A 14145-nucleotide genomic window follows, 5' to 3' on the forward strand; every position below is an offset into this window, starting at 1 on the left:
AGTGATTATAAGCTTTCAGAAAATGTATACTTTATTGGATCTATCTTGGTTGATTGTGTTGTTATTATTGTTTTTACCCCTCAGCCCAAATGGGCTATAGGGGTATTGTCGTCACGTGCGCCGTCCGACCTGGCGGGTGTCTGCTACTTGGTTTCCGTCGATTTCTAGGAGAACAGCTTTGACAATCAATTCAATTTTTGGTATGTACATTGGGGGTGACCAGAGAAAGCTTCCTTTCGAAAACGGGCTTGTTCCGATTATCAATATGGCCACCAGGGCGGCGTGTTTGAAATTGGTTTCCATCAATTTGGAGGAGAACCGTTTGTCCGATCAAATTCGTTTTTAGCTCAGCTGACAAAGTCAGCGGAGCTAGTCAAATAGCTATTCGATTGGTGTCCGTCCTTCCACCCATCCTGCCATCCTTCCATCATGCCATCTGTAGACAAAGTTGGGCATTTTGTAATCATACAACCAAGGCACTTCAAATCTAGTCTTGCTTATAAACACCGCAGAAAATGTTGCTTACGGAAAAAAATTTGGGCGATTCGACTCAAATTCAGCTCCCCAGGGGGCAAAATGCGTAAATGAAAAAACAATTTTTTGAAGCTCTATTCCAGCAGATAAAAGCTTGAAATAAAGTTGAAAAGGTCTTCATGATACAGAAGTTTTGATATAAAATAGATTAGTATCGATTTATATCACCAGTTGGCGGTAGTGAGCAAAACTGTTGTTTGACCCCGGATGATCCCGCTTTAAATTTCCCGCCGAGGGTACCTGGAGTACTATCGTCAAGAAAATGGCGGTGACATTTTTATTTCTACTGGAGCGACGATTTTGTAAGTGACGAATTTTCTTTTTTAAGCCTTTACGGAAACGTATTTTGGTGCGAAACTTCACACGTTTATAGAAAAGATCAACGAGAATGTGTTCAAATGCCCTCATAACGATGAGTTCAACAGAATTTGGTCAAAACAACCTTCGAATGGAGTCAACTTTCTTTGCGAAATTGAAGCGACGACCTCATTATTTATCGTAATTTATGCAGATCTGAGTCCAGCTGATGGGCGATGTTCTGATTTGTGTTCAAACTATTGGAAACTTCGGAAATTAGTTCTATTAGTTCTACTATTCTGGAGGAGTATATTATAGCCATTGATGTTGATAGCTAAAAGCACGAAAACTTTGTTCAGGTTTCTCGTCCAATCACGTGACCTCTCCAACACTCGATAATGCACTCTTTTCGTCCACGTTTTAGGCCAATCTTCGGCCTGAACATGAAATCTAATAAGCGCAGTACTTGAATCAGATGTTTCTCTCGCCTTGAAAACATTCCTGGGTAAAATCCATTGAGATTAGCCGAGTTAATCCACTTTTTCCGTGCCTAAAATCTCTGCCGCTGAATTCTATAAATAGAAACTATTAACATCGCGGCAGTGTGGTTCCCATTGTGCGCCCTCCCACTTCACACCATGTCAGGAACTTTTACGGAGAGAGAGGGCGTGCGGTAGGGAGAATGGCCAAAATGACGTCACGTTTTCCTAGCAATGTCTCTTGCCAGACCAGTCAAGCATTGGGAAAGCATCTTTACAGACAACGCAAGGAGGATACCGCGGTGACGTCACGGCTTTTCCAAGATGGCGCTGCATATTGTAAACAAACTCGATCCACGGCCAAGGGAAAATCAAGTCATCAAAAAAGTTAGATTTTTCGCATCAATTCAGAGTTATTAGTACTTTTCTGCTATGAAATAAGTCTTCAGACAATAAGCTATCATTTGAATAATGAAAAGTGCTGTTTTGATGGGGAAAAATAGGGTTTTTTAAACCAAATAGCCGGCACCGATCTTCCAAAATTAGCGATGGTTTCAAAACAGTCTCCCAGATATGGGGCAATCTCTTCATTATCATAATGGGATTTGGAGGCATGTTTACAGATTTTACAAGTTCGAGACCTGTAATACCTAAAACTCGCATAGATCCCCATAGATCCCCTCTATTTGTCGAGTTAGCGCCCCTGTAAGATCATGCATTTTCGGACACTAGAATGAAATCTTCCTGCGGATATCGCGGTTTCGGTGATGATTTAAGGAGAAATTGACTGTTCTTAGAGTTGTATGGGACAGAAATGAGTTCATACTTCATGAATACATGAATATATTATGATATGGGCGGGCTTCTAAGTCAAAACAATAACAAACTCAACTGCATCTCTACTGTATATTGCGTAGTGTATTGCCTAGTGTATTTCGTAGTGTATTTTAGCGGAGACATTATTTCCGCACTTTGGCCATGCCAAACGTCTTTTTTATTCGTGGAAGTTAATCTGCTCTGTAAATTTTATTTTACACAGGAAGAATCCATACTAGGTATTGCAATATTTCATGTCTATTGGTGTTTTTGTGTACAGGAGCGCACCAGACAGTGAGACGTGGAAATGTGTTCAGTGCTGGTGCTGTCAGTAGACTGAATCTGATTGGCCATAGCGATCACTAATATGGGTCGGGATCACGTGATGTGACGTCACCGCGGTATCCTCCTTGCAGACAATGTTAGAACTAGAAAACGAATATGTTAATTTGCAAAATTAAAAGCAGATTTCACCACTAACCAGCCAAATCGGAATACGACGGCGCAAAATGTTCTCGCTTTCCTCCTGCTAAAAAACCTTGTTCCCGCACTCCTATTTTAATTTATGCCAAGGAATATGAAATGATCTGTTTTCACTTTTTTGTAATTAAATGGTATTAATATAATGAGATCAATAGTAGTGTCCGTGTCAGATCCCGTCATGGAGGTATAAATAATTATTGATACCTCCATGATCACATCGTTCAACTAGTCTTCTCTCCCAGGTGCCTCACACGGACCTTCACGTCCCCATACTCAAGACCAACTCTTACAATATCGCCCTCAAAACAACCCTGGAGTCATGAATTCACAGGTGCTCCTGTGAAATCTCAGTTCTAGTTTATTTATCAAACTTTATCGAGGGTTATCGAATCGAATGGATGTGTCGATCGTCGGGGCGGATTGACATGTGGTTAGGTTGTGCGTCCAAGGCGATTAGGTCATTCAGTTAGTTTGAGAAAGATCATGATCATGAAGATGCGTGTTGTGTTATCATAACTGGAAAATAAGTTGAAGTTATTATTAGTACTACGATTCTTACATGAGTAAAAAGTAGACGTTTTAAGCAACACAATAATGTTACTCCCATAAAAAAACTGTCAATTCTCCTTCACTCACAGAAGCCAAGCCATTGCTGTTAAGTTATGCAGGGGCTTAATCAATTACTTGCACTCCATGTGGGGTGAATAACATTACCTTTTGAACGGCTGGCTGTAGGGGGATGATTGGAACAGCCGGTATACCTGCTGACCTGCTGAACCGAGGTTAATGTTATTTTCAATCCACGATTGCAGGTCACCTGATTTTCGAGATTTCGCGGGAAATGAAATTGGCGGCATGCTTGAAATCGGTTTCCGTCAATTTCGAGGAGAACCGTTCGTCCGATTAAATTCATTTTTGGTATGTACGTTGAGGGTGACTAGAGCGAGGTTCCTTTCGAAAACGGGCTCGTTCCAATTATCAATATGGCCACTAGGGCGGCGTGCTTGAAATCGGTTTCCGTCAATTTAGGGGAGAACGGCTTGGAGGATGGAATCAATTTTTAGTGGGTGTAGGCCTAATGCAGTTTTGTAAGGGGAAGGTTCCTTTTGAAAATCAGCACGATTCGAAATTCAATATGGCCGCCACACTCACATCCTCAAAATAGGTTTCCACAATTTTAATTTCCATATGCAAACTAGCCACTCCACTAAGCCAACTTCACCATTATCTCACCTTCAACCTTAATAGGCTGAGGGGTTATGCTCGCTTTGCGATGCTATTTTTCTGAATTGGTTGCCACTACCTGAAATGCCTTGCCCCGTTCGGGGGTTAAGAAATTTTAAATGCTTGCCCCGCTATGGTATTAGCCATGAACTTGAAACTTCGTACACATGATCCCCTAGTCAGATAACCTCTGACGCCAAAATTCAGTTTGATCTGATTCTCAACTTGGCCACGAGGGGGCCAAAACTGAAAAGGTAAAAAGTGCAATATCTTGCTTATAAATGACTTGTTTTTGATATTATTTTTAGCTCACATGGGTGAGCCTATCTCAGCACGTCTTGTCCATCGTCCATCGTCTGTCGGTCCGTCAACAATAGGGGCACGTTTACACACTATTGAGTCTAGAAAGTTGGAACTTGGTATGAGGATGTGTTATGATAACATGACTCAACACAAAAAAATCATTGCCATTTGACGTATTTTCTGGACGCCCGGCAGCCATCTTTGAAAACCTTATTTTGTTAATATCTCATGAACGTTGATAACTAGAACAATGAAATTTTTACTGTCAATACTTCTGATGAGACTACATGACATAATATACGCCTTTTTTGATTTGACCTACTTTTGAAGGTCACAGAGGTCAAACTCTAAAATTTCAGTTAAGGTAGCACATTTCGTCATTAGTTGCCCTAGACTCTTCAAACTTGATATGTAGACGCCTATTTGGCATCTGTATATATTAATAAAAACTCAGGTCAGTGTGACCTACTTTTCAGGTGTAAGTAGATCAGGTCATAAAACTCCATGTCAGGTCATAAAACGATATGTCAGTTATATCAAGAAACCTTCACTGTGTGATCCTCAAAGGTGCATCATTGATCGATATGATCAAGATTGACATAGAACATATAACATTTTGACCTCGACCTAATTTCCATGGTCAGAAAGGTCAAACTCTAAAATTCCACTGAAGTTGGTACGTTTCACTACTTTTTGTCTTAGATTCTTCAAATTTTATATGGCGATACCTATTGGGCATCTGTACAAGTTGACCCAATTTAGGTCATTTGTGATCTAGTTTATCAATATCACATAGGTCAAACTCTAAAAGTGTCATTGACAGTGCCGCACTTTGTCATATCTAAAAGTAAATTTAACCTCCATATGTCATTTCATCTGCAACTAATTGATTCCTAGGTGAGCAAAATGTCCCCAGGACATTTCATTATGGTAGGTACTCCAAGCAAGGATACATCACATGTCGTATGAGTTTGTGATTTAACGTGCTTCTTAAGATCAAAGAGGTCAAATGGTTAAAATTGGCCTTTTGCGTGTTACAATGGCACATTTCTTAACCGCTAAAGCTACATCACCGAATGTTGGTCCAATATGATTCTCGACTTGGCCACCATCGACCAAAACTGATGAGGTGAAAAGAGCAATATCTCGTTTATTAGTGACTTGTTTTCAATAATATTTTCATGGTAGGTACTCCAAGAAAGGATACATCACATATCATACAAATTTTGATTTGACGTTATACTACATGTAGTATGTTTCTTAATGAGCATGAATTCCTAAGCACCAAATATGAATACTGTTAGCACAATGGCCCCTGGCCTTTTCATCGTTTTATTTATTTCTATTGTTTTGATGAAACAACTGTACTTTGGTGAAAATAACCAGAGCGAGATCCGAAGTCTCATGTCAATTGACACATTGAGAGCAATACAGTTGTGGATAATGCCCTTTTGTCGCGCAGGCTAATCACACTGCAGGAAAAGCTACATTCCTGAGTGGACACTCAATCTGGTAACAATGCAAATTAGTTTTATGTTGCAAGGGAAATAGAGCAGTGGGAGTCGTTGGATTGGAAAAAAACACTCTTAGGCGGGGGTTGGTTGGGTCTTACCAGAGCTTAGGTTGCTTTCAGTGACTCCCCATGAAATGTTGGTAATTTAAAGTTGAGTGGATAGTGGTTGTGAGGACAAATATGAACTTTAGGAGCGGCCGACTTTTGGTCAAAATGGCAAAAAGTGTCAACCATGACAGTGCCTCAGATCTCAAAATCGGCTCTTCTGTGTGCGAAGTTTCACCTGTTGTGCGAATATTTCTAACTTTCATGAGGTAGGTAGAAATGACAAATAATTTTGTCTCAAGATGCAAGTGAAGTATTGCTCCATAATCGTCTGCCTCAGAATTAATATTATCTCTATATTAGATACATGATTTGAATCAGATAATGCTCAGCCTGGTATAAACAATATTCAACAAAATGACTTGACTTGTTTGTCTCTTTTCAGGGAGAAGTATGTAAGAAAATGGAAGAATTAGATGGGAAGCAAACTTTTCATGTTGACAAATGGACGAGAAGTGGAGTAAGTTGGGGTTTTTTGGTCAACTGAAGTAAATGTCTTAAAATTTTGTATTGATTATGCTTATTCGTTTGTGGTATTGGGCACGCCTTGTATTTTTGGCTCACAGAAGGGGAGTCTATGCAATACCGCAGAGTCTGTCATTATCATCCTTGTCTGTATCCTGTTTCAAAAACAGTGGCAAGTTTCTTACCGCTTGGGCTATGAACTTAAAACTTTGTACACAAGACCCAATCGGTCATGTGACCTCTGACTCGGAATTGCAGTCCGATCTAATTTTATGTCGTTCATACTCTACCCAGGTGCATGTGTACTCCATTCGGACACACCCGAGGAAGAAATAATCTATTTAAAATAGAAATCTCTTAGCTAGTTCGCTTAGCTACACCTAGGCGGCGCCCCTATACAGCCTCTGCCTCGTGAGAGCCGCCATTCACTAGTACTTCTTCCTCGGCACACTGTTGCACACTGTTCCGAGTTTTTCTACGTTGTTTTCGCCAAATTTTGGTCGATCCTACGTTCGAGAAGGACACCCCGGGACACCTTCGGGAAGCTTATTATCTGTCCCCTTTTCAGGGGGCAGGGCTCCGGGTGGGACTCTGGACGTTTTACGTCCCGATCCCCCCACCGACGCCCCCTCCTGTCATGGGTTGGTGAGCAGCGTCGCCCCCGGTGAGCCTGTTATTTCAGGTGTGCTCCCCCGTCCCCCTCCGGGGTTTGCGACGGGGTTGCGGCTGCTGCCCTTGCCGGCGGCAGCTGGCTCTGCCAGCTCCACGGTTGAGTCCACGGCCACTCCGGGGATCACCCCACCCTGCTCTGTCGGGTATGTCAGGGTTGACGGGTGTGGCTGCCGGTCAGGCGTGCCCCCCTCCCCCCTCCCGTGTCTGCACCACGGGAGTCGGATTTGAGCTCTGAGCCTCTGCCTCTTGCTTCCTCTCTCACGGAGGATCAACGGCAGTTGCTTAAGAGCCTGACAGACTGCATGGAGGCTTCCAACCTCCATGACAGGTCCTCGGCTCGCCCGGCCGAGAGGCCGGTGGCTTTTGAGTCATCGGCCAATGGACTGTGAGTTTAGCGACTCACAGTCTTTTTCGGCCTCTCAGGCTGACCCCCCCTCTGGGGGTGAGGACTCCGCCATTGTCGCGGGTATGCGCGACTTGGGCGCTCTTGTTCGGCAATTTGTGCCGCAAGACACATGTCCTCTCCCGACGGTCAACCCCGCCCTCGGTAAGGTGCCGTTCGACTTGTTCGGCGACGCCTTCGAGCAGGAGTTGGATGCGGTCCCTGACCGGGCTTTCCAGAAATTGCCCGCGTCTCCGGCTCTGATTAGAGCCTCCACATGGTTGGATACGGCTCTCAGGGATACAGCACCTTCTTGCGGGGGTCACCAGCGCGCCCTGGTCTCGACGCTCCCGTCTACGGGACCGGGTGCCTGGACTCAGGCTGGGAAGCGATTCACGACCGCTTCCCCTCCAAGCCTGTCCTACAGTTCCGATTATTATCGGGTCTCACCGTCGGGAACCGACCCGGTTTCACTGTCGCCCCTCAAGGACGACATCCAACTTTCGGGTTTGGTACCCCCTAAAGTCCTCTCTTCTTCGGCCTTAAAGGATGCGAAGAATGACGAGGCCCAGGCTAAGGTGACCCAGGCGGTGTTATCCTACTCCGACCTGACTCTGTGTGCCCTTACCAGGTCTCTAGCCGCGGATGCCTCGGAGGAACAGCGTATTCTCGCGATGTCCCTCCAGCAGTCCCTGCAGCATGCCAGTGATCTCACTGCTAAGCAGGCGGCTAACGGCGTGCTAAAACGCCGCGACCTGCTCATCGGGGGGTTGAGCACGGTCAGGTCACAGTTTCTGCGGGGGGCATTAAGGACCGCTTCATTGAGTCGCCCTTTCTTGTTTCATGACTCCCTGCCTGACACCATGGGTGCTCAGGCACAGTCTGATCGCCTGTTGGAGTCAGTCTCGACTCCCCAGGCCGCCCCTGTCCGCGTTCCTATTCACAGGCCGCGGGCAGGGGACAACAGGTGAGGTCTCGACGCCCTCGAGGTTCGTCGGCTCCTCGTGGGCCCTCGTCCTCGCGTGGCTCCTCCTCCTTTCGTCCCCAAGTGCAGGCAGAAGCTGCGGCTCCCTCTCGCCACTCCAATTGGGACAAATCCGAGCTGGGCGCAGCTCAGGATTATGTCTTCGTGGGGGTGCGATTTCGCACACGAGAGGGCCTGATGTCCCCCCTCCGGACCGAATTCGCAAGATTCGGTCCTTGGTCGGGATTTTTCGCCGTCAGGACAGCGCCACAGCCCGACAGTTTCTGTCGCTGCTGGGGCTGCTCAATTCGGCAGCGGACCAGGTTCCTTTCGGCCGCCTGTATATGCGCCCACTCCAGCTCCTCCTGCTGTCGAGTTGGCGTCCATTCACGGACTCCCTCGACCAGCGGATATTTATACCGGGGTCTCTTCTGAGGGAGGTGTGGAGTTTTTGGGGCCCGGAGACGAAGCTCCTCCGCTGAGTGCAGCTCAGCCCTCCGTCGCCCCAGATGCCCCTGTTCACGGACGCCTCCCTTTATGGTTGGGGCGCCCATTTGAAGAAGGGGACCTGACCACCAAGGGCACGTGGTCAGAGGGGGATGCGCGTCTCTCGATCAATATCCTCGAGATGCAGGCTGTCATCCTGGCCGTGAGGGCCTTCACGTCTCATCTGAGGGGTCACAGGGTTTCTCTTTTCTCCGACAATTCGACGGTGGTCGCTTATATTCGGAGACAGGGGGTGACGAGATCCGACACATTGTGCCGTCTCACTTGGGAGCTCCTGCAGCTTTGTCGCCGCTTGGATATCCAGCTCCTCCCCCGTCACATCCCTGGCAAGAGAAATATCTTGGCCGACGCCATTTCCAGGTCGGACCGTCTGGTCCAGACAGAGTGGACCCTCCATCGCGAGGTGGTCTCTCGCCTGGGGGCCCTGTGGGATGCTCCGGTCGTGGACTTGTTTGCGACTCGGTTGAACAAGAGGTTCCCCCTGTACTATTCACCCCTCCCGGACGAGGAGGCCTTGGGAGTTGAGAGCCTGTCGGCCTCCTGGGACGGCCTCAATGTTTATGCATACCCGCCAACCCCTCTGTTGCTACCGGTACTCAACAAGGTGGCCAGTTCACGGGTCAGACTTTGTCTGATAGCACCGTGCTGGCCGAACCAGGCCTGGTTCCCGGTTCTGCTGGAGCTGCTTACGGATCACCCCCGCCGCCTGCCGGCGTGGGACCGTCTGCTTTATCACCCGATCGGCCGGGTCTGTCATCAAGACCCTTCTTTTTACAGGCTTCACGTCTGGAGGCTGTCGGGTATTTCCTCCGAGAGAGAGGCTTTTCGGAAGACGTTATCCGTAAAGTCGCCCAACCTCAGAGACAGTCTACCCTTGATTCATACGATAGCAAGTGGGCTGTCTTTCGAAACTGGTGTCGGGAGCACGGAGTTTCTCCGGTCGCTCCCTCTCTTCCCAACTTCCTCGACTTCTTGAATTTTCTATTCTCGGTCCGGAAGTTTTCGGTTCAGGGAGTGAAAGGTTATCGCTCCGCCGTTTCAGTCACCTTAAAGCTGACTGAATCGTGGCAACCGTCTTGGGATGACGCTGTTTCATCGTTGCTTCGCAATATGTCTTTGGAGCGTCCTCGCTCCATTCAGCTCTCTCCCAAGTGGGACCTCTCGGTGGTCTTAAGGGCTCTCATGAAATTTCCATTTGAACCCATGCATCAGGCAGATTTTAAACATCTGACCTTTAAGACCGTTTACCTGGTGGCTTTGGCCACGGTACAGCGGCGGTCTGAGCTCCATGCTTTAGCCTTTGATAAATTGGCTTTCACTGAGAGGGGCGCGGTCCTAGAATTCGTCCCAGGCTTTCTGGCTAAAAACCAGGCGCCGCACACCTCCAGGCGCCCGGTGTTTATCCCCTCTTTATCCGCTACGGTCTCAAGAGACCTCCCGGACAGAACTCTCTGTCCTGTTAGGGCATTGAAGTTCTATTCTAATAAGACTAAGGAGCCTGCTGTTTGCCTAGGCAGGAAGCGCCTCTTTTTGTCTGATAGAGAGGGGTTTACTAGGGAGATAGCTGCGGCCACGGTCTCCAGATGGTTGGTGGCCACCATCCGGATGGCCTATTCTATGACACTCGTTTCTCCAGAGCTTCGTCGCCTAGGCGCCATTACGGCCCATGAGATTCGGGCCATTTCTACTTCGTGGGCCGAGTATAAGGGAGTGGCGCTGAATGAGGTTTTAGATGCAGCTACGTGGAGTTCTCACTCTTCATTCTCCCAGTATTACATGCGCGATTGTTCCAGGTTAACAGACGGTATGCTGTCTCTTGGTCCAATTGTCGCCGCTCAGCACGTGGTCTAGGTGTTTCCCTGCCTAGACCACTCGTCGATTTTCTCTCCTGCTGACTGTCTTGTCCTCCCTCCTTTTTAGGCGGGGGGGGGGGGGTTGTTCTATAGACTGTCGCCGGGTTCGGGCCTGCGCGTTCGCCCCGTCCAGCTCTCCTAGGGTTCAGCCGCCTAGGACTTTTGAGAGTTAATCAGTGAGGCCGCTCCATGTTATTCTGGGGCGTGCTCTCCTTCTTGTAAAAAAAAAAAAACAATTTTTTTTTTCCACAATTGTGTCTCTTGACGATATGTACTGAGCTTATACCGTGTTGAGGTGGTTTTGTCCCCGTCTAGGAGGGGATGGGTTTTCCCAGTTATGCTTCCCTTTGTTGTCAAAGGGACTGTTGACCTCTAGCCCGGGTCTCCCCCAAGCATTCTTTCTCTGGGTCCCCTGGTCTCACCCGTTGGGTTCTGCTGCGCAGCTGGGAGACAGTTCACTTCACTCCTCGGTAAGTCACCGTTTACCCTCCTTCCTTTGGTTGTTGGTATTCGATGCAAAAGTCTGACCTGGGTAGAGTATGAACGACATAAAATTTTATTAGTTCATACCTACCCAGGTCAGACTACCCGCCCTGCCTGTCCCCACAGCAACGGGACTTACTCGGTGCGCTCGAGTAATAAGTACTAGGGATGGCGGCTCACACAAGGCAGAGGCTGTATAGGGGCGCCGCCTAGGTGTAGCTAAGCGAACTAGCTAAGAGATTTCTATTACAAATACATTATTTCTTGCTCGGGTGTGTCCGAATGGAGTACACATGCAAAAGTCTGACCTGGGTAGGTATGAACTAATAAAATGACATTTCCACAGGAAATGGAAATTCTGGACTTGGCCACAATCGGGCCAAAAGTAAAAACCGAAAAAGTGCGATATCTCCCTTATAAGTGAATTGTTTTCGATATAATTTTTATGGTAGATTCTCCTAGCATTTGACCTACTTTTCAAGGTCACAGAGGTGAAATGGTATGAATTGGCCCTTTAAGAATGGTATGTTTCTTAACGGCTAAAGCTATGAACTTGAAATTTGGGACAAATAATTCCCTACATCAGATAGCCTTTGACAATGGGGCCAAAAAGTGAAAAGGTAAAAAGTGCAATATCTCGCTTATCAGTGACTTGTTTTCAGATATTATATTAATTATGGTAGATACTCCTAACAAGGATACATCACATATCATGTGGGTTTTTGATTTGACCTACTTTTCAAAGTCACAGAGGTCAAATGGAGTAAATTGGCCATTTGAGTGTAACAATGGCACATTTCTTAACCGCAAAAGTTAACAACTTGAGGTTGCTACACATGACCCTCTACAGCTAGTCCTACAAGCAAGTATCGCATCGTACCCCATTCTACTCTGTTTCTGGTTGGTCCATAATGCTATTATTTAGAGTACGACACGCGGACGAACTGACAGAATCACGAACCGAACTGCGGTTCGTGTCCAACCGTTGTGTTATAGTTCAGGTTGTATCGGTTTGTGTTTTGATATTCTTCGGTCCGTGTATCACCTACCTGAACATTCTATCTGTCGGTTCAGTTCTTAATCAATCGTTTTGTCAATTTCTATCGTGTTGTGTTTGATGGCCGGCATTCACCGGGGCCCGGTCACATTATCGGGCAACAGAATGACAGGTGACGTTCGCAGGAAAACTTCAGGTAAAAAGGACAGGCTAATAAAAAGACTCCAGGCCCTTTATCTTACCGTTTTAAAAAGATAACCCCCAATCTAATCATCTGCCGGTATCTCTCCAAAACGGCCCATCCAAAATGGTCGAAAATAATCCTCTAGTCCAACCAACCCCCGGTAGTCCCGGCCGCGCCGCTCGTCCAAACAAAATGTGTGGACACAACACAAATCAATGTGTGCATACATTGTTTCCAGCAAATTTTAATTTTTTGCCAGTAATTAAATCGAGTTCAGACGGTTTCATCTAAATGTTATATACAATGATCTCTGGTCGCTCTCCCTCAATGTGCTCCCTACGGTGTCTGTTGAGATTGCCTCGCTTTCGCTTCGTGCACTGGGGGTAATGGGTATATTCAGTAGAAGTTCCAAATACACACCATGAGCATTTCAGAGAGCTCGGCTTCAGTCTTACTCCGGAATGTATATTTGACCCGTCGGCTTTAAGTAGGCCTATACGCTACACATTGTAACCGGTGGCAGATGGGGCATTATATCATATCTGGCATATTTGCTTGATTGTTGAAAGTTTAGTCTTTCCTGGTCTTATATCCAGGAGGTGAGGACTAAAATCATACACATCTTGATCTTCAGGGCATTTAACACGTTACTCACTGACCATGCAGGTATGGGAAGGAAGACACCATGGTATGTAGGCATGAATAATATGGGAAGCCATCAAAATGTTATTTGAGTACAGCCTTCGCCCCTCCAATTGCACGATCTGAACAAAAACCATTTGCCCATTCAACGATAATTGCATTGGCCTAAATTACTTACACCAGCATATCCAGGTAATAAATTTATAAACCCTTGACATCTGAATTTGTTTGGACTGTACCTGCACGGTGGACCTAGTTAAAAACTCATCTGTTCAGATGATGTTTTTGAACCACCGCATTAGAGCAAATTTTCTTTGGATTTTGCGGTACATGAGTGCAAATATCAATTCAATTGAAAAAAAAAGATTCAAATTATGACATGGAACTTTGTGTGCTGGCCAATATTTTTAGGACTAGATCAAATTTGAATATTTTTTACACATGAGATGTCAACTGATATGTACTGAATTAATGCACCACCTTCTACAACATGACTGGATTATCCTCATTCTCTTGGACACCGATTCCCCAGCTGAAAACCCGTCGGAATGCGTGAGTTAGCGGGTTTAAAACCACGTTGACAATATATTTTGTGGACAAATACCATTTTTCAAACAGGCAAAAAAATATGCACCGCACAGACTGAATATTGTTTTAATCTCAGCCAAATATGAGCGGGTTAGTCAGATAAATGTATGATATATTCCGGACAGTCGGGCAAGTGAATGGTGAACAGTAAACAGGTAGTTGACCACGGAAATTTTTAGCTCACCTCTTAGCAGAGGTGAGCTTATCCCATACCGTGGCGTCCGTCGTCCGTCGTCGTCGTCGTCGTCGTCCGTCGTCCGTTAGCGGGGCACGTTTCGTAACTGTTCGAGCTATTGAGTTGAAACTTGGTACACATGTACCCTTATGTAATGACACCTTGGAGACCAAGTTTCGGTCCGATTCGTTTCATGGTTTGGCCCCCAGGGGGCCAAACGTTAAAAGTGAAAATATGCAATATCTCCCTTAATAGTAGTCGGGAAATTTTGAAAAAAATATGGTAGGTACTTCTAGCAAAGGTGCATCATATATCCTCCGGGTTTTTGATTTGACCTCCTTTTCAAGGTCACAGAGGTCAAATGGTGTAAATTGGCCGTTAGGATGTAACGATGGCACGTTTCTAAACTGCAATGACTATTGATACCAAATTTGGTACACATTTACCCCTTAGTCAGGTGATCTCAGGGACCAAAGTTT

General features: G+C 46.1%; 1 protein-coding gene across 5 annotated transcripts in view; it reads left to right on the forward strand.

Annotated features, from left to right (window-relative positions):
• Positions 1-14145, forward strand: part of LOC135488778 (oxygen-dependent coproporphyrinogen-III oxidase-like) — a 215130-nt gene that overhangs the window by 58207 nt on the left and 142778 nt on the right. For all 5 annotated transcript variants that reach the window (XM_064773594.1, XM_064773592.1, XM_064773591.1 and 2 more), the window contains one exon: positions 6140-6214. In XM_064773594.1, the coding sequence (XP_064629664.1) occupies positions 6140-6214 (75 nt within the window). The remainder of the gene's footprint in view (positions 1-6139; positions 6215-14145) is intronic.

The sequence above is a fragment of the Lineus longissimus genome, chromosome 5 (assembly GCF_910592395.1).
Source record: "Lineus longissimus chromosome 5, tnLinLong1.2, whole genome shotgun sequence".
Taxonomy (NCBI): Eukaryota; Metazoa; Nemertea; class Pilidiophora; order Heteronemertea; family Lineidae; genus Lineus; species Lineus longissimus.